At 40.1% G+C, this 22,239-nt stretch overlaps 1 protein-coding gene across 1 annotated transcript in view; it reads left to right on the forward strand.

Annotated features, from left to right (window-relative positions):
* The window catches only part of SCAPER (S-phase cyclin A associated protein in the ER), a 216,213-nt gene that overhangs the window by 70,536 nt on the left and 123,438 nt on the right, over positions 1-22,239 (forward strand). Inside the window, exons 16-20 of the mRNA XM_081876511.1 lie at positions 4,621-4,776; positions 5,036-5,178; positions 12,005-12,086; positions 12,883-13,035; positions 14,032-14,139. Of these exons, the coding sequence (XP_081732637.1) occupies positions 4,621-4,776; positions 5,036-5,178; positions 12,005-12,086; positions 12,883-13,035; positions 14,032-14,139 (642 nt within the window). The remainder of the gene's footprint in view (positions 1-4,620; positions 4,777-5,035; positions 5,179-12,004; positions 12,087-12,882; positions 13,036-14,031; positions 14,140-22,239) is intronic.

Here is a 22,239-nt window from a genome sequence, read left to right on the forward strand (position 1 = left end):
GGCCCTTGTGGTCTCTTCCAACTCTATGATTCTATGATTCTACAATTAAATACCAAAGGTTCCCTTCCTCTGATGGAAGGAGTAGTTCTGTTGGAGCAGCAGAATGTTTGGATACAGCCCAACGGTTACTTGGTTTGCTTGGCTAGTAACTGCAAATTGATGCTGTGTCATGGCAGATGGACAATTATGAAGCATTGTAATTGTATAAACCAATGTTTCCCAAAGTGGGCAATACCGCCCCCTGGGGGTGCTGCAACGATCCAGGGGGGCAGTAGTAGTCTTGGGTGCAATGAAGGGGGCATTGAAGAAAAATTAGGAGGGAATGGAGGCATAAAGAAAGAAGAGAAGAGAAGAAGAAATTGAAAAACTGTTTGTACACATTTCATCTGTTGTGTGAAGATGCTGGTCGACTGTTCATCTGTTGTGTGAAGACTGCCAGGTCGGGTGCTGTTGTGAGATGGTGATGACACCCCTCCCCCCCCCCCCCCGGATCCAGCAGTCGTGCTGGAGGCAAGGGGTTTTCCCAGGCTTGGTGAACCCTTTTCAGCTTCATCCATGCCCAGGAAGTGGATTGCAGCTTGCCTGCCTATTTAGTCAAGGGCAGGCGGCTGCAACATCGGCTCCATCCCTGGGCGGATCAGAGGGTTCGCTTAAAGAAGGTAGATGTTCGGGGGGGGGGGTGTCGAGTAATTCCCCCCCCTGAAAAGGGAGCAGTAGGCCAAATAAGTTTGGGAATCTCTGGTGTAAACTCGTTCTTTGGTTACTGTGGTGATGGCAGTGGCAGTACTTTATGCGTATGAGTTTGCTATGTTGTCAATCAAGGCCAACAGCCTGTTCAAGAGTACAAGTAATGAATCCCACATGGCAGCCTTCCCCAACCTGCTATCCCTTAGATGTGTTGGCCTGCACTTTCCATCAGCCCCAGCCAGCACAGGCCCAAACTATCTTGCGAGGAATAGGTTGGAGTCGGCTGCTCTATGTGATCTTTGGAGAGAGCCCTTGTGGTTGAAGCTCCAAGGAAAAGCACCTTTGGCTTCTTCTGTTAGTGTAGCAGCTGTTTCCATCTCTTAGTTGAGAATGGATGTTACCTTCTAACATCTAACTGGATTTACCTTCATCCTTGCTTCATTAAGCCTATGTGACTTCTGTAATCAAATTAACTAAATAATGTAATGTAATTCTCAGCTAAACAGATGTGTGAAAAGTGTTGCATATGCTAAGCTGTGCAATATCTGTTGTCCCTTTGCTCTTGAAGATCAAGATTAATTGGGTCAGAATTACTAGTTGAGAGGAAGTAGAGGAAGAAAGCTAGGACTTCTGCTGCCAACCATTTTGTCTCTTAAATTCCCATTGATGGCTGCTCACTGAGCTGCAAAATCCATTCTGTAAATGTGGTCCTCTCAGTAAACAAAGCAGAAAACCTGTTTTTTGTTTCTTCATTTAGTATCCCTGTAGACAAAGGTCTTTCATATGCGTGCGTGCGTGCGTGCGTGCGTGCACACACACACAGTAAAAGAGATGCAATGGTGCTGTAATGTTTTCACTGCAGTAATTTTATAAGAATAATAATTTATTATTATTATTTATACCCCACCCTTCCCGGTTCAGGAAACCAGGCTGAGGGCGGCTAACAACAAATTTAAAACACTTAATTGATGCTCCAAAAAAAAGCATAAAATACGGTATAAAGCGTAAATAACCATAAAATCAAAAATCAATTTAGGGGGGAAATCCATCCAATAAGCATTAGATAATCACCAGGGCTGGCTGGCTAAATCAGTCCCACTTGGGCCAGCGAGGAGACCAGGGGAGAACCAGCTGTGGGATCCCAGAGCAGGCAATCTTCACAAAAAGGGGAGGGGGAGGGAAGGAAGGGGAACAAAAGATCGAGCCAGGTTCAAATTGAAAGCCAGGCGGAATAGTTCTGTCTTACAGGCCCTGCGGAAGGAGGTTAAATCCTGCAGGGCCCTGGTCTCATGGGACAGAGCATTCCACCAGGTCGGAGCCATCACTGAGAAGGCCCTGGCCCTGGTGGAGGATAATCTAATTTCCTTAGGGACAGGGACCTCTAAACTATTATTATTCATGGACCTTAAGGTCATCCGCGGGGCATACCAGGAGAGGTGGTCCCGTAAGTACGAGGGCCCTAAGCCACAAAGGGCTTTAAAGGTCAAAACCAGCACCTTAAACCTGACCCGATACTCCACCGGGAGCCAGTGCAACTGGTAAAGCACTGGGTGAATATGCTCCCATGGCAGGGACCCCTTGAGGAGCCTCACTGCAGCATTCTGCACCCGCAGAATCTGGTGTCTGGGAAACAGGAAGCAGGATCCGAGCACAAGAGCCCTCTCCCCTCCTGTGGTTTATAGCAACTTGTATTCAGATACATTGCTGCTTCCTATTCAGAGAAGGCCTATTGAAATTAAAGGACATGGCTTATTTAGGTCCATTAATTTTGATGGGTCCTACTTTGGGCAGAATTTAGGTGGATGCACCTACTTTTGTGCAGTGCTCCAGGTTTGGTTTAGAAGTTTCTAATTTGCAGTGGAGACAGTGGCAAGGAGGAAGGAGCCCTACTGGGGGCATCTCACCCAGTTAAAATAAGCTTGCCTTATGAAGCCGACCCCCCTGCCCATGTTGCCACAACAGAGCAGAGGATATTGTGCTGCTTAACAAGCAAGCACAGCTTACCAGCAGTAGCATTTAGACTTCATGCAAGAGGAGCGCAACTCATATGTCAGGGCACACTATATGGGGCTACATCTCTCTGGCGTCAGGGTGAGCACAAGGAGGAAGTTTGCTTATTGGAAACTTATCAGGAAAGGGCACATAGCAGAAAAAGAACAACACACCCTAGACTTACAACACACATAGGAACTTCTGTATATAAAAATCTTACAGCTTAAACCCACTTCAAAACTGACTCAGATAACTTGGCATTAGGAAAATGATGGCTTTCCTTATATTTGTAGAGCTGATCAGAACTCCTTGTAAGCAATTTAATTAATCTTTTGCTGTTGCTTGCCAAATTAGAGTCACATAACCCCATTATTCTCTTTGACTGTTCCAAGAGTTGGAGGCTTTCCCAGCTCACGCACCAGGCCTGTTCCCAAAGTTTAAAATATCTGAAATGGCTGCCGACGCATCAGTTGAGGCTTCTGAAATTCTGAGTTAGAGAAATTAGTCAGCAACATGGAAAGTGTTTATTTGAAAACATCAAACTTTTGCTAATAATGTTAAAGTCAGATTTGGAAACAGTGACCTTTTTTTGCAGCATGTATTGTAGTGCTTAACCATTTTCTTGGTTGCTTGGTTGGTTGGTTGGTTTTAATATGGCCCTTGCAAAGTCATACCAGAAAGTGAACTGGTTGTGTAAACTGGTTCAGTTGGGTTGGATGCAGATCATCAAATTACTGGTGGAATTTCTCAGGTGCTGATATCCTCAAAACCAGGGCTGTCTAACCTTTTTCACCAGTGGGCACATTTGGAATTTTGAGAAAGTGCAGTGGGCATCAGTCAGAAAATGGCTACTGTGGGGGCCTATCATAAAACAAGATGACTGCCAGATCCAAGAGACAAGAGTAGTTCTTTTGGGCAGGCTGATGATTAGTAAAGGATCCTAGGCAGCTAAGGAGCAGAGTGCTGTGTAGGGGAAGGGCCATAGGGTCTGGTAGAGCACATGCTTTGCATGCAGAAGGTCCCAAGTCCAATCTCTGCCATCTCCAGGCAAGGTTAGGAAAGACAGGTTAGGAAAGTCAGTTAGCAGGTGTCAGGGAACTGACATCGGAGCGAGAGGTGGAGGCTAGGCTCCAAAGCGATGCAGGAGAGGGGACCAGCAGGGGGGAAGGAATTCAGTGTAACACCAGTAGAGAAGGGAGGGAAATGGAGGATTCGGAGAGAGGTCTCCAAGACTCTTCACCCGAGACCAGTGGAGAGAGCATGGGCACGCCTCTGCCCACTCCTTCCTTGCATAGAAGAGTCCCGCGCAGGGAGAGTAGGCGGAGACTTGGCGTCAAACAGCTTCTATGCTGGAAGCGGTTCAAGAAATGCCCACTGACGGATTCTGCAAGCGACTGAACGGCCACGGAGTGAGGGCTGTCAGCCAAGGCATGGTTAGCCAGGCGATCTAGCCAAAAGTTACGGCAACTTACGCACAAGTAACCCTTTATAACCATTACAGCAGGTTTATGGAGCCCCACGTCAGTTTCCTGTGCCTCAGTGAGGCTATTATTCCCAGTAGTAGTTGTTCCTTTGTCCTCTCTAATATTGTCTCCATCTCCCTCAGGATTTAGTATAAAGCTGTCCTGATCAGTTTTGCGAGACTCTTAGCAAACACATTTTTGCCAACTGCTATGAGGTGCAACACATCTCTTGCCATAAGTCCTTCCTCAAGGAAGCCGAGACTGGGTTCTAAGAAGCCAACCTGCTCAGCCAGTGGTTTCTTTCCAGTACTTTCCCCTCTCACCCTGGGCCACAACCTTCAACAGGAAGGAGTGATTTGGTTTCAGGTTTCTGGTTGCTGTTAATTGTCCAGAGTCTTTATGATGTTTTATATACTGCTCTTACCCAATTTTTAAAGACTTCTTTATCACTCATATTCAAACTTTGCTTTAATTGCAGGTAAATGAGATAGCATTTATAAACACATTAGAAGCCCAGAATAAGCGCCATGATGTTTTGTCTAAGCTAAAAGAGTATGAGCAAAGGCTGAACGAGTTGCAGGAAGAGCGTCAGCGAAGGCAGGAGGAGAAACAAGCACGTGATGAAGCTGTGCAGGTATTGCTGGACTTTACAAATGCAACCAGTAATAACAGAGTCAGTATAAAATTGCTTTTAGCAGTTTCATTTGTTTTACTGGTGTGATACTTTCAAGCAGTATAACAGTGCATAAAAATAGGGCCACACTTCTGCCCCCCTGGGCTGAACTATCTGTCCCTGCGCTCATCCAGAAGTTTTTGAAAATGGGCCTATTATAAGCTGCTTGCTTCTTGTGCTCATGTTCTGAGATTTTTAACCTGAGATGCTTGCTCTCCAGGAACGTAAAAGGGCTTTGGAAGCAGAACGCCAAGCCCGGGTTGAAGAGTTGCTAACGAAAAGAAAAGAGCAGGAAGCTCGGATTGAACAGCAGCGGCAGGAGAAGGAGAGAGCCCGGGAAGATGCAGCTCGTGAAAGGGCCAGGTAGCAACCTTGATTCTCTTAAACTCTGCTATCCTCAGCACTTTTTATGGGTCTTGGTAAAAGACAGATTCTTTAGGGTTTTTGTTAAGGTGGTCAACCTTTTTTTCTGTCAAGAGGTTGCATCTCCTCAGGGCCGTGTCAGGGCAGCATGCCGTCAGTGGTGAGGTGCAAAGCCAGCAGCAGAAGGGGCCAGATCCAAGAGTGGCCATGACCACCCCTTTCTCCCTCCATCTAAGCAAAACATCATTTGTGGAGCAGCCATGTTTCTGACATTATGTGGATGCTGTCTCTCACACAGGTTGACCTGAAGTTCTTTGCCATCAGTATCAGATTGCCCAAATAAGTGATATGCTTCAGCTTTGACAAGGCTAGCTATTAACATTCTGACCTAGAATCGAGTTTCACTTGCAACATTACTACTGTAAAGTCAGGACATGCTCTACTATAGAATCTGAATGTGGCCCATTTTTTAGAGGAGAACATAATGTACCAGAAGGTATTTTGAAGGTTCTAGTTGACATAGAAACTGAAATTTTCTTTCACAGCCTCTCCTGAACTATCCAATGTAACCTTAAGTTTTGATTTGAAACTGCCCTGTGAGTAATCTGGCTAGAGAGGTGGAAGTCAGAAAGTGGTTGTTTTATATGTCACTCACACACACAAATAATGGCCATTATTTTGCTAGCTTGTAAACATGCTTTACCTGTCAGGAGAAGATTATGGAGCCCATTTATCTAAGAAATAGTGGCAGGCATTTTGTTCTAGTTCATGTGTCTGTTCTTCATTAATGAAGTTCTGTCTATGTAATATTCATTCCTGATTAAAATATTAGACCTGCAACCAAAGGTTGCAGAACTTAATGCTTGGGGAAGGTCTCAGAGGTGGAGCATCCCCCTTCTTTCTCTCTTCTCCTGACAGGCAGTTGTGGGAGGGACAGGTTACTCTTGCCAGCGGTCTTAACCAGTTGCTTGCAGAGGGCATTTGAAATTATTTAGTGGACAATCTTCCAAGGGTCAAGGGTCACCCACCCCTGCTTTAGGGGGTTTTGTGAATGCTGGTAGCTTCGAGAACACTGTCCCACCATCTCGTCCTCTGCCGTTCCCTTCTCCTTGTGCCCTCCATCTTTCCCAACATCAGGGTCTTTTCTAGGGAGTCTTCTCTTCTCCTGAGGTGGCCAAAGTCTTGGAGCCTACAAGAAACACATGTGACGAGAAAACACAGGAAAATCTTAATAAAAAAAAATTAGGAAATGAATTTATCTCATCGGACAAAATTAAAAAGAGAGGAGTGATATTATATATTAAAAACAAATTAGAAGCTCAACAAATTTTTAAAGATGATGAGGGTAGAATTGTGGTAGTACAAGTTAAGTGGCAAGGTGAAAAATTAATAATTGTCGGAGTATATGCACCAAATGAAAATAGAATAGACTTTTTCAAAGAATTAGAGGAAAAATTATTTGAATATATGGACCAAAAGATTATAATAATGGGTGACATGAACGCAGTTGTGTCATTGGACATGGATAGTCTAAGAGCTACAGGTAAATCCAAAGAAGGGAAATTACCAAAGACATGCTTTTCAATGGTAGAGAACTGTAATTTAATAGATATTTGGAGATTGAAACACCCATTAGAAAAACAATTCACGTATCAGTCAGAAGCAAATCAATCAATGTCAAGAATCGATCAGATCTGGATAACTAATGAGCTTACAACAAGAATATTAAAGATCGAAATTCAACCTAAGGTACTATCGGATCATAATCCAATAAAGTGCATCTTGAAAGGATATGAAGAAAAGTCTTTCCGATGGAGACTAAACGAGACTCTCTTTGAGCATCAAAAAGTTGTAGAGGCGGCACAAAAGTGCTTGAAGGACTACTTTCTAAATAATATGAATCAAGGAACAAAAATAACCACAGTTTGGGACGCTAGTAAAGCTGTAATGAGAGGACTTTTTATTCAACAGAATTCAATTAAGAATAAATTAAGAGAAAAGGGGGGGAAAGAAATTTTAAAACAAATAATGGAGAATGAGAAAAGATTGGTTACTAGTCCCGAAGATAAAAAAACGAAAATGAATATTAAAGCGTTACAAGCACAATTTGCAATGATAATAAACAGAGAAGTAGAATGGAATATTAAAAGAATGAGACAAAGGAACTTTGAATTTGCAAACAAGTTAGGAAAATTGCTTGCTTGGCAGATAAAAAAAAAGAAAGAGCAAAATACTATTCATAGAATAATTGTGGAAGATAATAAGATTGAAGATCCGAAAGGGATAAGAAAAGGATTTGTGGACTTTTACAGACAATTATACAAGAGAAAAGAAAAAGTCAATATAAAAAAAATAGAGGAATACTTAACAGAAAAAGGGGTGCAGAAAATCCCGACAAAAGAAAGAGGAAAATTAAATGAGAAGATAGAATTAGAGGAGATTAGAAATGCAATAAAAGAATTAAAAAGTGGGAAGACACCGGGACCCGACGGACTAAGTGCAAGATATTATAAAGAATTGAAGGACATCCTACTTGTCCCATTAAAAGAAGTTATGAACAACATTTTACTAAACAGAGAAATACCAGAAACTTGGAAAGAAGCATACATCACTTTGATACCCAAGCAAGACTCTGATCTAAATCAGGTTAAAAATTTTAGGCCGATCTCGCTTTTGAACAATGATTATAAATTATTTGCAAACATACTAGCAAACAGGTTAAAAAAAAGTATTGAAGGAATTAATACATAAAGATCAGGCGGGTTTCCTGCCAGGTAGACAAATGAAAGACAATATTAGAAACATAATTAATATTTTGGAATACCTGAATGCTAAGAATGACAAACAAGCGATGTTAATATTTGTAGATGCAGAGAAGGCCTTTGATAATATTTCTTGGGAATTTATGTTAAAGAATTTTGAAATGATGGAGGTGGGACAATCGTTTTTAAATGGTATTAAGGCTATATATATGGATCAAAGAGCTAAATTAATAGTTAATAATGTGACGACGGAAAATATAAAGATAACTAAAGGAACAAGACAAGGATGTCCTTTATCACCTCTGTTATTTATCACGGTCCTGGAAGTGTTTTTAAGGGCAATCGGAAGTAATGATCAGATAAAAGGGGTAACGGTGGGTAGAAAAGAATTTAAGGTTAAAGCCTTTGCGGATGACTTAGTACTAACTTTGGAAGACCCCATAAACGCGGTAACAGAAGAGTTGAAAGAAATGGACCAGTTTGGTCAGTTGGCAGGATTCATTCTGAATAAGAAAAAAACTAAAGCAATTACTAAAAATATTGATTCGGAGAATGTAAACAGATTACAGCAGCAAACTGAAATAGAAGTGGTAAAGAAAGTTAAATATTTAGGAGTTTGGTTAACCCCCGGGAGTATTGACTTGTTTCAGAATAATTATATTCCAACATGGAATAAGATCAAAAGGGACTTAGAGGTGTGGAGAAGAATGAAATTGTCATTTTGGGGAAGAATTTCAACGATAAAAATGAATGTGCTACCGAAGATGTTATTCTTGTTTCAAACAGTTCCAGTAATCAAAGGGGCAGCGATTTTTAAAAATTGGCAACGAGAAATTTCAAGGTATATCTGGCAGGGTAAGAAGCCGAGGATAAAATTTAAGATATTGACGGACGCAAAAGAAAGAGGAGGCTTCACCCTGCCAGACTTGAAACTGTATTACGAAGCATCTTGCCTCTGTTGGTTGAAGGAATGGATGAAATTAGAAGACACGGATGTGTTAGATCTTGAAGGTTTTGATAATAGATTTGGGTGGCACGCGTATTTGTGGTATGATAAGAGACGAGTACATAAAGGTTTTGAAAATCATATTATAAGAAGGTCTTTGATTGAAGTGTGGGAAAGATATAAAAACTTGTTGGAACAAAAAACTCCATATTGGTTGTCACCGTTGGAGGCGATAAGTGTGAAGAAAGTCAATATGACAGGGGGCTGGGTGACATATGAGAAGTTAATGTGTAAAAGTGTAGGAAAATGGAAAGTGAGACCATTTGAAGAAGTTAAGGACTATGTGAATGACTGGCTGCACTATTTTCAAATCAATGAGATGTTTAGAAAAGACTTAAATCAGAGGGGTTTTGCTGATAAAGAATCAAAATTTCAGACAGAAATATTGAATAATGATTATAAGAACTTAGCAAAAATGTATAAGATATTACTGGAATGGTGTACGAAGGATGAGGAGGTAAAATCAGTTATGATTGAGTGGGCCAAAGATATAGTGCATAATATACAAATGGAGGATTGGGAAAGACTTTGGAAAGAAGGTTTAAGATTCACTGCATGCACAGTTATAAAAGAAAATGTTATGAAAATGATGTACCGATGGTATGTAACACCTGTGAAGTTAGCAAAAATGTATATGATAAGTAACAAATGTTGGAAATGTCAAGAAAAAGAAGGTACCTTTTTTCATATGTGGTGGGAATGTAAGAAGGTAAAATGCTTTTGGGAAATGATTTATAATGAATTGAAGAAAATGTTGAAATATACATTTGTTAAGAAACCAGAAGCATTTTTACTAGGCATTACAGGTAATGAGATAAATAAGAAAGAAAAGAAGTTATTTTTATATGCAGTGACAGCAGCAAGAATATTGATGGCCCAGAAATGGAAACAGGAGGAATTACCTACAATAGAAGAATGGAGAACTAAAATGATGGACTATGCAGAACTGGATAGAATGACAGGAAGGATCCGGAATCGACGAGATCAAAGATTTACAGAAGATTGGGAAAAGTTTATCCAATATATGCAAAAACTGAGTGATAATAAAATTACGTTTGTAAGCTTTAAGGAAGCTCTGTGAGGGGAAAGGGTTATAAGGGCAGAAATGTGTAAAAGGTAACAAAAGGAAGGAATGGCAGACAAATTGAGGGAAGTCAAAAAAGATAGGTAAGATGTAATTAAGATGTATGGAATGTATAAATTTGTTTTTGTATTTGAAAACTAATAAAAATTATATATATATATATATATATATATATATACACACACACACACACACACACACACACACACACAAGTCTTGGAGCCTCAGCTTCACGATCTGTCCTTCCAGTGAGCACTCAGGGCTGATTTCCTTGAGAACAGATTTCCTTAAGGTTTGATCTTCTTGCAGTCCATGGGACTCTCAAGAGTCTCCTCCAACACCATAATTCAAAAACATCAATTCTTCGGTGATCAGCCTTCTTTATGGTCCAGTTCTCCCTTCCATACATCACTACTGGGAGAACCATAGCTTTAACTATACGGACCTTTGTTGGCAAGGTGATGTCTCTGCTTTTTAAGATACTGTCTATGGGGACAGCCCTAAGTAAATCAATTAGACAAGGAATGGTGATAAGCACAGCCCAGATTGTGATAAGCACAGCCCAGCCACACAGGGCTTCAAACAGGACGCAATGCATTCATGTGCTGCGATAAGAACAGATCATTTGGGAAACCTAGCCCTTGCAAAATTTGCACATCTGCTTTTGCAAGAAAATGTCCTAAACAATCTTCCTCTCTGTTCAGTGGGGCAGAAATATCAGGGAAGAGTTCACACATCCATAGTGGAAATTAAGGCATTGTTGTGGAAGGAGTCTTGTCTGTCAACCTGCCAGCTTGGATTCCCCCTGCCTACAACATAAATTGAATTGGTTATCAGGAAGGTTTCTGAACATTTTAGATATCAAAGAAGTTGAAGAATACTAGTCCCATCAATTCAATTCATGCAACAACACTGTTTGTGAGGTCAATGTAGGTGCTCTATAGTTGTTGTTGGCATCCGTCTGTCTCAGGAAATGCTGGAGGTGTGTGCCTTTGGGGCTGAAGTCAAACCATTGGAGAGTTACAGCGCCTGCTGTAGCTGTAGAGACCGATATGGGAGAGACATGTTTTGTTGCAGCTGGGGCAGCGGAAGGCATCCGGTTGTGCTCCTGCAGATGCACCAGGGCATTTTTTCTCTCTGTGCTCCTCCCATTGGTCATCCCTCCTCTGGTCACTTCTGTTGGATACACAACCTGGCTGTCTCAAGGCGCTGCAGCCATCTTCAAGGCATTTCCACACAGCGGGGGTTAATGTTGCCAGCCTTGTTTTCTATAAAGTTGTTGTTTATATATTACTTTTTATTGAAACCAGAAGTTTCCGTGTGTGTTTTTCATCAGCTTCAGATGTACAGTAGGTTTTTGTCTTTGAATTCTCAAACAATAAAAGGAACAGTCTTTCTCAGTTATTGGATCCATTTCTGAGCTCTTGAGGGTTGACCTGGTAATCCGCTGTCGGGAATATTCATTGTCACAGCTGGTGTTATTTACAGTGGCCAGGAACTCTGCATAGAAAGGGTAAGCAGGTTAGGCTTCCTTTTAAACCTCAAGGGAGGCATTTCTTTTGGCGCCTTGGGTCCTTTAGGCCCCCAAACAAATCCTGAAGCATAAGGGTGGAAGCCAAGGGTGTTGATCTGTGTCAGCCTTTGCCTAATGCCACCTGCTGCCCTGTAGCTGATGCAGTTGGGTGCTGCTTTCTATTTAGAAGTGTGTCAGTAAAAGCTGCAGCCAGCTTTTAACCCAGTTGTGTGTTTTGCCCCACTTTCATCCCCACCTGCTCCTGCATTGGACACAGTTCATTTTATTCCATTTGGAAATGGTGGGCATTCTTTCTTTCTTTCTTTCTTTCTTATTTATTTAATAAGCTTTATACACTGCTTGATTATAAATCACTTTGAGATCTATATATATTACAAGGTATGGGGTGAATTCTTTGTATCTTTTAAAATGTTTTTATCTTCACCCTCTTATTTGCATAGAGATCGAGAAGAGAGGCTAGCTGCTCTGACAGCAGCTCAGCAGGAAGCTATGGAAGAACTGCAGAAAAAGATCCAGCTGAAGGTAGAGCCTGAAAATTAGTTGCTATTTGTGGAGTTCTTGTCTTTATCTCTGGCATTTTTTGTTTAACAAAGTTATATCAGGACCGAGTAGAAGAAAGCAGTTGTGTGGCAGAAGAAAGCTGCCTGCAGAACATTCCAAATATGTTAGCTCCCTCTCTGGTTTTCTGGTTTTGGTCAGACTTCTCTGGCTTCTCCTTCTTGTGAAAAGTTAGTTCTTCCTTTATTGTCAAATCTTGAAGGTCTTTGGTCCACAGGTCAGCTAGTCATGAGAACCTGCTTCCCAGTGTTGGCACAGTAGGCTTTTGGGCACAGCCACCACGTGTGGAAATGATTGGCGTTGCTGGAAGATAGTCAAACACCAATTTGTCCGCCTGCGAGCATTGTTGTAAGCGTTATAATGATTCTGTACTTAAGTCGCATTAAGCAACAGTGATTCAGTATGGAGACAAAAGATGGGGATGGGAAGCAGATCACAGCAAACAGAGCTCTAGAAGGTGGGACTAACAGGAAACATTTAAAAGGATTGCAAAGTGGGGAGAGACAGGCAGGATGGAATAAATAAGGCCAAAACTAACCTAAAATAAAGCTAAACTCTACCGTTAATTTATTGGAAGGTGTGTGGCACTGAGAAAAATTGCATCTCCATTCCCCCAAACTATTTGTTTATGTTTAGGATTTTCTAAATTAACTTGCTATGACCAGTAGTGCCATTGTTTTACACTGATTTGATGTCAAGCCCTTTAGCTGTGTTTTTGACCATTTTGATGTCACTGTTTACTACTTCTGATTTTGCTCAGCATGATGAGAGCATTCGGAGGCACATGGAGCAAATAGAGCAGAGGAAAGAAAAAGCAGCAGAGCTGAGCAGCGGAAGACATGCAAATACGGACTACGCCCCTAAGCTTACACCGTATGAGCGGAAGAAGCAGTGCTCCCTGTGCAATGTCTTGGTGAGCTCATAATTCTCTTGAGTTTGTGCAGACTGTGGCACATGATCTGCTCCTTCCTTTTTCAACAAACCTTTTGAGTGGAGATAGGTATCCCAGTCTGTGTATATATTGGATTTGAAATTGTTTTTACATCTGAAAGTGTTTTTAATTGGGTTGTACCCAATAGCAGTCCTACTCTGAATATACCCATTGAAATTAATGAGCAGGTTGACTAAGTTAGAGTCATTAGTTTCAGTCCACCTACTCTGGAGTATACCTTAGTGGAATTGACCCCACTATTTTTTATTGCTATATGAAATTGGTTTTATTGCAGATGTTTTTATTGGGAAATCACTTTGAGATATTTTGGAGGGGAGAAATTAATAAATGGAATTAAATAAATTACCATGCAACATCTCAAACTATTGCAGAAGAGTAGCTGAAACTAAGAAGTGTTTTGTGAGACAGGAAGGTCCCCTGTTTCAATTTCACCTCAGCTGGTCCTTAGGCCAGCCACTCAATTTCCCACTCCTGCTTCCTCTTACAAGTGTAGGTGTGCACACGCACAGACAGGTCATTTGCAAGATGGCAATAATAATAATAATAATAATAATAATAATAATAATAATAGTAATAATAATAGTAATAATAATAATACTACAGTGGTACTAGCCTACGTTACAGAATTGTTCTAAGGTTGCTTTGTTTTTTGTTTTGTTTTTGGTGTAATATTTCCACTAGCAATGCAACTCATTTTCTTTAAAAAACAACAACTCATTAATAACATTATTTATGATTGAGTAATCAATTTTGCCTATGGGTAAGACGGTACTTCTGAAGCAAGGAGTATTTTTCATTTTTAGATATTATATGTGTTTCTAATGGAAGGCATGTTGGACAGCTCCCTCTTGTGTGGGAGAAAAGGAGGAGGACACATACACTGCTGCCTCATTCAACGCAGGACTCCTCTTTGCACTGTACTTTTTACTCAGATTATTTTTTTATATCCCTTTTCAGATTTCCTCAGAGGTCTATCTCTTTAGCCATATTAAAGGTAAAATGCATCAACAAGCAGTGAGAGAAAACAGCAGCATCCAAGGACGGGAGCTTTCAGACGAAGAAGTGGTAGGTCTTCGTCCTTTTTCTTTCCGCCTCTTTAAGGTCATGTTCATATTTTCCCTAGAAATCTTTCTAATCTTCCCCAAATTAATAGGTGGTTAAACATTTTTTTTAAAAAATAATTTTTTTATGAGATTATCCACAGTGATAACACAAACCACAAAGCAAAATGATACACAAAAACAGAAAAAGAAAAAGGAAGAAAGAAAGGGGGGAAAGGGGGGGAAACAATAAACAGATAAACAATAACAACAAACTTAATTCTTCACAAATCCAACCTTTTAAACATCTTGGTTGACTTCCTCAAATCCCTCCCTTCTGAGTTTCCTTGTAATTAAAAGTAACAGCTTTCCAATGTCATTATTAAACTAAAACAATTTCCAATTAGAGTCTATCTTATTCACTTTTCTTAACATTCTAAATCCCATTTATTTGATTATAAGTTAATTTAATCCTAGGCCTATTTGTTTCTTTCAAGTAATTTCTAATTTTTTATATTACAATATTTATTCAAATAGTCCTTGAATTTCCTCCAGTCCTCTTGAAACTCCTCCTCTTTCTGGTCGCGGATTCTTCCAGTCAGGTCAGCTAGCTCCAAAAAGTCCATCATCTTCATCTGCCCATCTTCCACTGTTGGTAGTTCTTATGTTTTCCAATTTTTAGCAAGTAATATTCGGACGGCCATTGTGGCATACAAAAATAATTTAACATCTTTCTTGGGCAATTCTAAACCTGTTATTCCAAGAAGAAAGGCATCTGGTTTCTTAATAAGTGTATATTTCAAAAAAAAAAATCAGTTCATTATAAATCTTCTCCCAGAAGTCTTTCACCTTGGGGCAAGTCCACCACATATGGAAAAAAGTACCTTCTTTTTCTTTACATTTCCAACAAAGGTTATCACTATTGTGATAAATCTTTGCTAGTTTTACAGGGGTCAAGTACCATCTATACATCATCTTCATAATATTTTCCTTTAACATCGTACATGCAGTGAACTTAACCCCTTTCCTCCATAGCCTCTCCCAATCCTCCATCATTATATTATGTCCCACATCTCTTGCCCAATCAGTCATAACCGATTTAACTTGTTCATCCTTTGTATGCCACTCCAGCAACAAATTATACATTTTAGACATATTCTTGTCATTAGTATTTAACAACTCCGTTTCCAATTTGGTTTTTTTCTGTTGCAAAACCATTTCTCTTATCCATCTTATATAATTCATTAATTTGATAATATTGCAACCAATTCACTTTATTTTTAATATGTTCAAATGGTTTTAATTTGAAACCTTCCTGATCCTCTAACAACAAATCTTATTACCTCAACCATTTGTTTTCCATATTTAACTTTTTGGGGGCCTGTGCTTCCATTGGCGAAATCCATTTTGGTGTTTTTCTTACTAAGAGATCTTTATATCTAGTCTATATATTGTATAACACCTTTCTAATTACATGATTCTTAAAACCACTGTGGGCCTTTATCTGGTCATACCATAGATATGCATGCCATCCAAATCGATTATCCAGTCCCTCCAAATCTAACGCATCATCATTCTCTAATTGAATCCAATCCTTGATCCAGCAGAAGGCAGCAGCTTCAAAGTATATCTTCAGGTCTGGTAGGAAAAACCCCCTCTTTCTTTTATATCTGTAAGTAATTTATATTTACCGTATTTTTTGCTCTATAAGACTCACTTTTTCCCTCCTAAAAAGTAAGGGAAAATGTTTGTGCGACTTATGGAGCGAATGCAGGCTGTGCAGCTATCCCAGAAGCCAGAACAGCAAGAGGGATTGCGGCTTTCACTGCGCAGCGATCCCTCTTGCTGTTATGGCTTCTGAGATTCAGAATTTTTTTTTTCTTGTTTTCCTCCTCCAAAAACTAGGTGAGTCTTGTAGTCTGGTGCGTCTTATAGAGCGAAAAATACGGTAATTCTAGGTTTTTCCTCCTGCCAGATAAATTTAGACAATGCCTTCTGCCATTCTTTAAAACATTTAACATTATCAATGATTGGTAGAGCTTGAAATAAAAACAACATCTTCACCAATACATTCATCTTAACCACCAATACTCGGCCCATCATTGAAAGTTTTAGGTTTGACCATATCTCAAGATCTCTCTTGATTTCATTCCATAATTTTTCATAATTATCTTTATAGAGATTCAAATTCTTTACCAATAAATTCACACCCAGATATTTAACTTTTTTCACAGAAAGAAGGCTTGTCCTTTCAGAAAGGGTTTTTCTTTCCTCATTAGCTAAGTTTTTTTCTAAAACTTTGGTTTTGCTCTTGTTTAATTTAAATCCTGCTACCTGCCCAAACTCTTGAATCAACTCCAATGCTTTTACTGCACTGGTTTCTGGATCTTGTAAAGTTAAAACCAAGTGATCAGCAAAGGCTTTTAATTTATATTGCTTGGATCCTACTACAGTGCCTTTAACCTCCTCCTCTTTCCTCAACATGTTTAGCAAAACCTCCAGAACAGAAATAAATAGAGGGGAAAGCAGGCACCCTTGCCTGGTTCCTTTCTCAATTCTGATTTCCTCTGAGACCACATTATTAACTATGATTTTTGCTTTTTGTTCAAAATAGGTCGCATTGATACCATTTAAAAATTCCTGGCCAACCTCAATTCTTTCTACGTTTTTCAGCGTAAATAACCAAGAAACATTATCAAAGGCCTTTTCAGCATCAATAAACATTAACATTGCTTTACAATTTCTTTTCGCTTCCAACCTTTCTATTATATCAATTATATTTCTAATGTTATCTTTCATATGTCTCCCAGGCAGAAATCCTGCCTGGTCCTTATGTATATAATTTGATAGAACCTTTTTTAATCTATTGGCCAAAATGTTTGCGAAGATTTTATAGTCCACATTAAGTAATGAGATTGGTCTATAATTTTTTACATCAGATCTATCTTGATCTATTTTTGGAATCAGAGTGATAAATGCATCTTTCCAGGTTTCGGGAGCTTTGTCCCCTCTTAAAATCTTATTACACACATCTGCCAACGGTTGAATTAGCCAATCTTTCAATATTTTATAATATTTTGCAGAAAGACCATCCGGTCCTGGGGCTTTGCCTAACTGCATCTTATTTATTGCCATCTCAACCTCCTGTCTTGTAATCATGCCATTTAGTAGGAACCTTTTATCCTCGGGAATTTTCTGCATTTCATTCGCCGCAAGAAATTGCACAATTTTATCCTTATCTTCTTTACCTTTTTTATACAGCTGTTTAAAGTATTTCTGAAAACATTTTCTTATATCTGCAGGGTTTTCCATAGATTTTCCATCAGATACAATGTTTGTAATAGTACTTTGCTTCTGTCTCTATTTTAATTGCCAAGCCGACAATTTCCCACATTTATTCGCAGATTCAAAATTTCAAAATGTTAGGTCAGAAATACTAGATAGATAGATAGATAGATAGATAGATAGATGTAGTTTGAGAGTCTATGGGAATGGGGACTATTTCTACCTAGAATTTACACATCCAAGGATTATATTTGTGTAGCACTTTTACTTCTGAAATGAAGCACAAAGCAGCTGACCCAAATTTAGAACAGGTTTTACCCCTGCCAAATTTAATGTCCTTTCATCAGAATTACTGCAGGGCAGATTTGAAGGCAAACCATATTCAAAGCAAACATGCCTGTGTGGTTTGAAGGAAGTTGAAACTGCTACTCATGCCCTATTACATTGTCATTACTACAAAGTTATATGCTCTACGTTTATCACTCCAATCATGCAGCAAACCCCAAGCAGAACTGATGATTATTACTTAAGATACTTAATAGGAGACAGGAAACAGAGATTACATTAAAAGTTGCTAAATTCTGTGCTGCTGCTATAAAATTAAGGAGACAAGCTTTGAATGAATCTAACAGCTGATGTCTTAATATGTTTTAAATTAGTGATTAGGGTTTTAACTTATATATCTTAGTTGTTTTATATCTGAGTTATTTATTGTGTATTAGCTCATAGAGCTTAATTTTAATCTATTTATGTTTGTATGCTCTCTGTTGTTGTATAGGTTGCATTCTGGTCAATGACCAAAATAAATTGATTTGATTTCAAACTCCCTTGTTTTTGTTACCACCAAGAGATGTACCATATTTTTCGCTCTATAGGACGTACTTTTCCCCTCCAAAAATCAAGGGGAAATGTGTGTGCGTCCTATGGAGCGAATGCAGGCTCCTTGGTTTCAGCGATAGCAACGCGAAGCCTCCGAAGCGCAGAGGGAGCGCTTCCTCCACGCTCTGGAGGCTACGCGTTGTTTTGCTGAAGCCTGGAGTGCGAGAGGGGTCAGTGTGCACCGACGCCTCTCACTCTCCAGGCTTCAGGGATAGCTGCCTGAAGCCTTTGGAGCGCAGCGGGACCTCACGCTGCGCTCCGCAGGCTTTAAGTTCCTTTCTCTGAAGCCAGGAGAGCAAGACTCTCCTGGCTTCAGCAGAGAGGGAGAGCTGCGCAGCGCCCCTTCAGCGAAGCGGGAGGAGAAATGGAAGGGGCTCCGTTTTTCCTGCCACTTCGCTGAAGGGGCCCTGAGCAGAGAGGGAGAGAATTTTTTTCTTGTTCTCCCCCTCTAAAACAAGGTGCGTTCTATGGTCAGGTGCGTCCTATAGAGCGAAAAACATGGTATGTTTTATTGAAATGCTGTTGAAATGAAATGTTGTTGTTTGGAATGCTGTTGCATTTGTTCTCTGTTGCTTTTTATTATTCCTCTTATGAAACTCTTCTTGCAGTCGTTGATTTTGGGATGTTTTGTTATCATGATTTTGAGGATAGATTGCATACAAATGAAATGATGATGACTTGGGGTAAGATTTCAAAGCACAGGGTAAATAATGTGTTTGTGGGTATGCTTTGTTGTCAGTGCTTCCCATTTTAATTTTAATCAATGAAGGTAGGAACACACTATTCCTACTTAAAGTTATTGCTTGTCATCTCCAATGTCTTCATATTAAATGACCTTTCTTCTTTGGCATATAAGATTTTTATTTATACCACCTCTGACCTAATGAAATTTCACCTTTCACCTTGTGCACTTGACACTTCAGGTAACATACAGTTGATCTTTGACACATTTTCGTTTTAAGCCCTGTACACATAATAGCTGCATGCTGAGAAGCAAAGGCACTTTGCTGGACAGAAAGCTCAATGGGGAGCTTCCATAGGGTTCCCTGAGCTACCAAAGGAGCCATCAGATTATGTGGTATTTATCTTGATCAAGAGAAAATCTACTGACAAAGAGCTGGCCGATTTTTAAAGTTGTTTCATTAGCAATCATACAGCAATGCCATTTGAGGATTGTCATGATCTGTTCTGTAGATTTTCATCCAGGGCAGGGGTACAGGATTGCTGATTTTGTTCTTTAGATTAGTTTTGGATCACTTGTTTATAAAAGAGGCGTAAAAATGATGACAGTTAAGAATCCTTTTCCTAAACTCCATTATATTCTTATTGTAGCTTGTGCTCCTTGGAACTTCATTTTCTTTCTTGGATGTAATCTCCTGTAGTATGTTTGAGTTTTATGGGACACAACAAGATGGCACATACTAGGCAAGACTATTTGTCCACCGGGCCCTATATTGTCCGCCATGACTGGCAGCAGCTCTCCAGGGTCTCAGGCAAGGCCATTTCCCATCACCTGGTACCTGATCCCTTTAACCTTCCTTTCTGACCATGTTTCAACTGATGCAATATGGTATCTCTTTACCTTTTCTGTGCTTTGAGCCGCATTTCATCCTGCATGTGCATTGCAGAGGGTTGGACTAGATGACGCCTGGGATCCCTTCCAACTCTACAGTTCTATGATTTCGTGTTCCTTAAGGGAGTCAAAAATACATTGGATCTGAATGGAGGGCATCCTGGCTTAGGACCCAGCAGAGGGCAGTGGTAACGTGTGTTGCTCTGGATTGCCCAGAAACAATATTATGTTTAATCTTCTTAAACCATCTTAATAGCATAAAAATCTGCAAGCATCCAGCACAATGATTACACATAAAAAGTGGAAGCATGAACCTCATTCATAGTACAAAATTCTACTTCATGTCATGCAGAAGTTCTGTTTGGTTGTAAATCAGTGTTTGACTGAACAAATGAGAATGTGCTTTCTTTAAAAAATGAACTACTAATGGAGAGGTTGATTAAAGTAATTGATTTAAATAGAGGCTTGGTGATACAATTTGTCTTGATTTTAAATCAATTCTGAACACATGAACTCTGATCTAAGCTGGAATTACACTAGGAGTAAAAGGCCCAGTCAGCTGATACTGGGGGTTTTTAAGTAGGAATTTTTTGTTACAGTGTCCCAAGGAGAACTCTTCTGTAATGATTTCACTAGATAGAAGATGATATACAAAGCTTCAGAGGACCAGCTTTGGGGTACCGGAATCTGTTGCAACTGTCACTGTTTTCTGGGATGTTCTTGCCTGGCTCCAGGCTTTGGAAGGCCCTGGAGCAGAAGGCCTGCCTGCCCTGGCCCTCCTCCCTGCATCCTCCCTGCCATTCTCCCTAGCTGCTGCTGCTGCTCCTTTTCTTCTCCTCCTCGCTACCACCGGCCGGCTTGCCAGGCAGAGCACCAAGGAGCAGGGGGTCTGCTGCTTCTTCTTACTGCCACTGTTGTCTGGGCCAGAGTGAGAGGCAGCTGAGCAACCCATCTGGGTTGTCCTGTTTCTCACCGTATATTGTCTTCTCGAACCTAGTGTGTTGTGCTGACATATAGTGTGGTGGGTGGGGGAAGAAGGGGGTTAGAGTTACGGATGGACTGAAGATGGAGGGGTAGGTTATAGAAAGTAGCCCATATATAGTTATATAGATGTTTGTTTGGGGTAGCTTGGACCATTTGGCTCCCAGGTCCTGTGTCTCAGCTGGCATGGATGGCCTTGTCTGAGAACAGGCCGTCCCCTCTTGCGCTTGTGATGGGGGTGGGTCATTGAGATGGTGTCAAGTGCCTTTGTGGTGCTAGTGTTGGGTGTAAAGTTTATAAACAATGTTGTCAGTATTGTTAACAACATTTTTGGTTTGTTGGGGTATTAGGGTAGGGATGTGAGTGTTGGCACGCTCTGGCGCCACCCTTATGTTAGATATTTGTTGGGTTTTAGCCTATTTGTTGATTGTTTTATTGGGGTGGGGATGTTGTTTTAGTTAGTATGAGTTTGCCTTTTTCTGTTTGCCTTCTCTTTTTTTTAACCTGCACATTTTGTTTGTTGCATTTATGTGGTGGGTGGAGATGAGGGGGCGGGTGAGCTCTATTTTTGTTTGTGTGCTTATTTTTTGTATACAGTCATTGGAACAAGGGGTGCATGTGGTTGTTGAGGGATGGGTGGAGTTGGGGAGAATGGAGGAGGATGAGATAAAAGACAAGAAAGAAGAGAGAGCGCTATTGAAAATGGTTGGGGAAGTATGTTGTTGTTGTTGTTTTGTGTGTGTGTGTGTGTGTGTGTGTGTGATCTTTATATTTGTTTGTCTATTGAGAGGGGGAGAAAGAAGTGGAAAAGAAGAGCGTAATAACATGTGATTAAAAAAAGCAGGAGAGGGGGATGAAAACGTAGGGACTTTAAAAAGTTTAAATTAATATTAAAAATGTTGAGGTGTTGGAATCTAAAAAATAAAAGGTAGAAATAAGATGTAGTGAGAGTGAGAGAGCAGACTTTTAAATGAAAAAAATTAAAAAGGGGGAAAATAATTTAAAAGATATATACATCCCTTCAGTGGTTCAGGCCTCCTGCATGGACACGATTACAGTTCTTAGAAGAAGAAGAAGAAGAAGAAGAAGAAGAAGAAGAAGAAGAAGAAGAAGAAGAAGAAAGTATGATAATGATAATATTAAAAATATGAAATATAATAACAACAACAATAATAATAATAATTCAACAACAATAATAATAATATTTCCCAGCAGAGGAGGGCCTGTACTGCGTTTGTTTTCCCCCAGGGTGGCCTCTGGCACGCAGTTTTCCCCGGGCCCCAGCCTGCTCTTGTTGTGCTAGCTGGGGAAAGTGTGTTAATAAGACAGCTGACATGCATTTTCCGGGAAATTATCATTTCTTTGTTTGAAATGCTTTTTTAATATGCCGAGCTGTAATCTATTTGT

Source organism: Podarcis erhardii (assembly GCF_964252035.2).
Source record: "Podarcis erhardii genome assembly, chromosome: 9".
Taxonomy (NCBI): domain Eukaryota; kingdom Metazoa; phylum Chordata; class Lepidosauria; order Squamata; family Lacertidae; genus Podarcis; species Podarcis erhardii.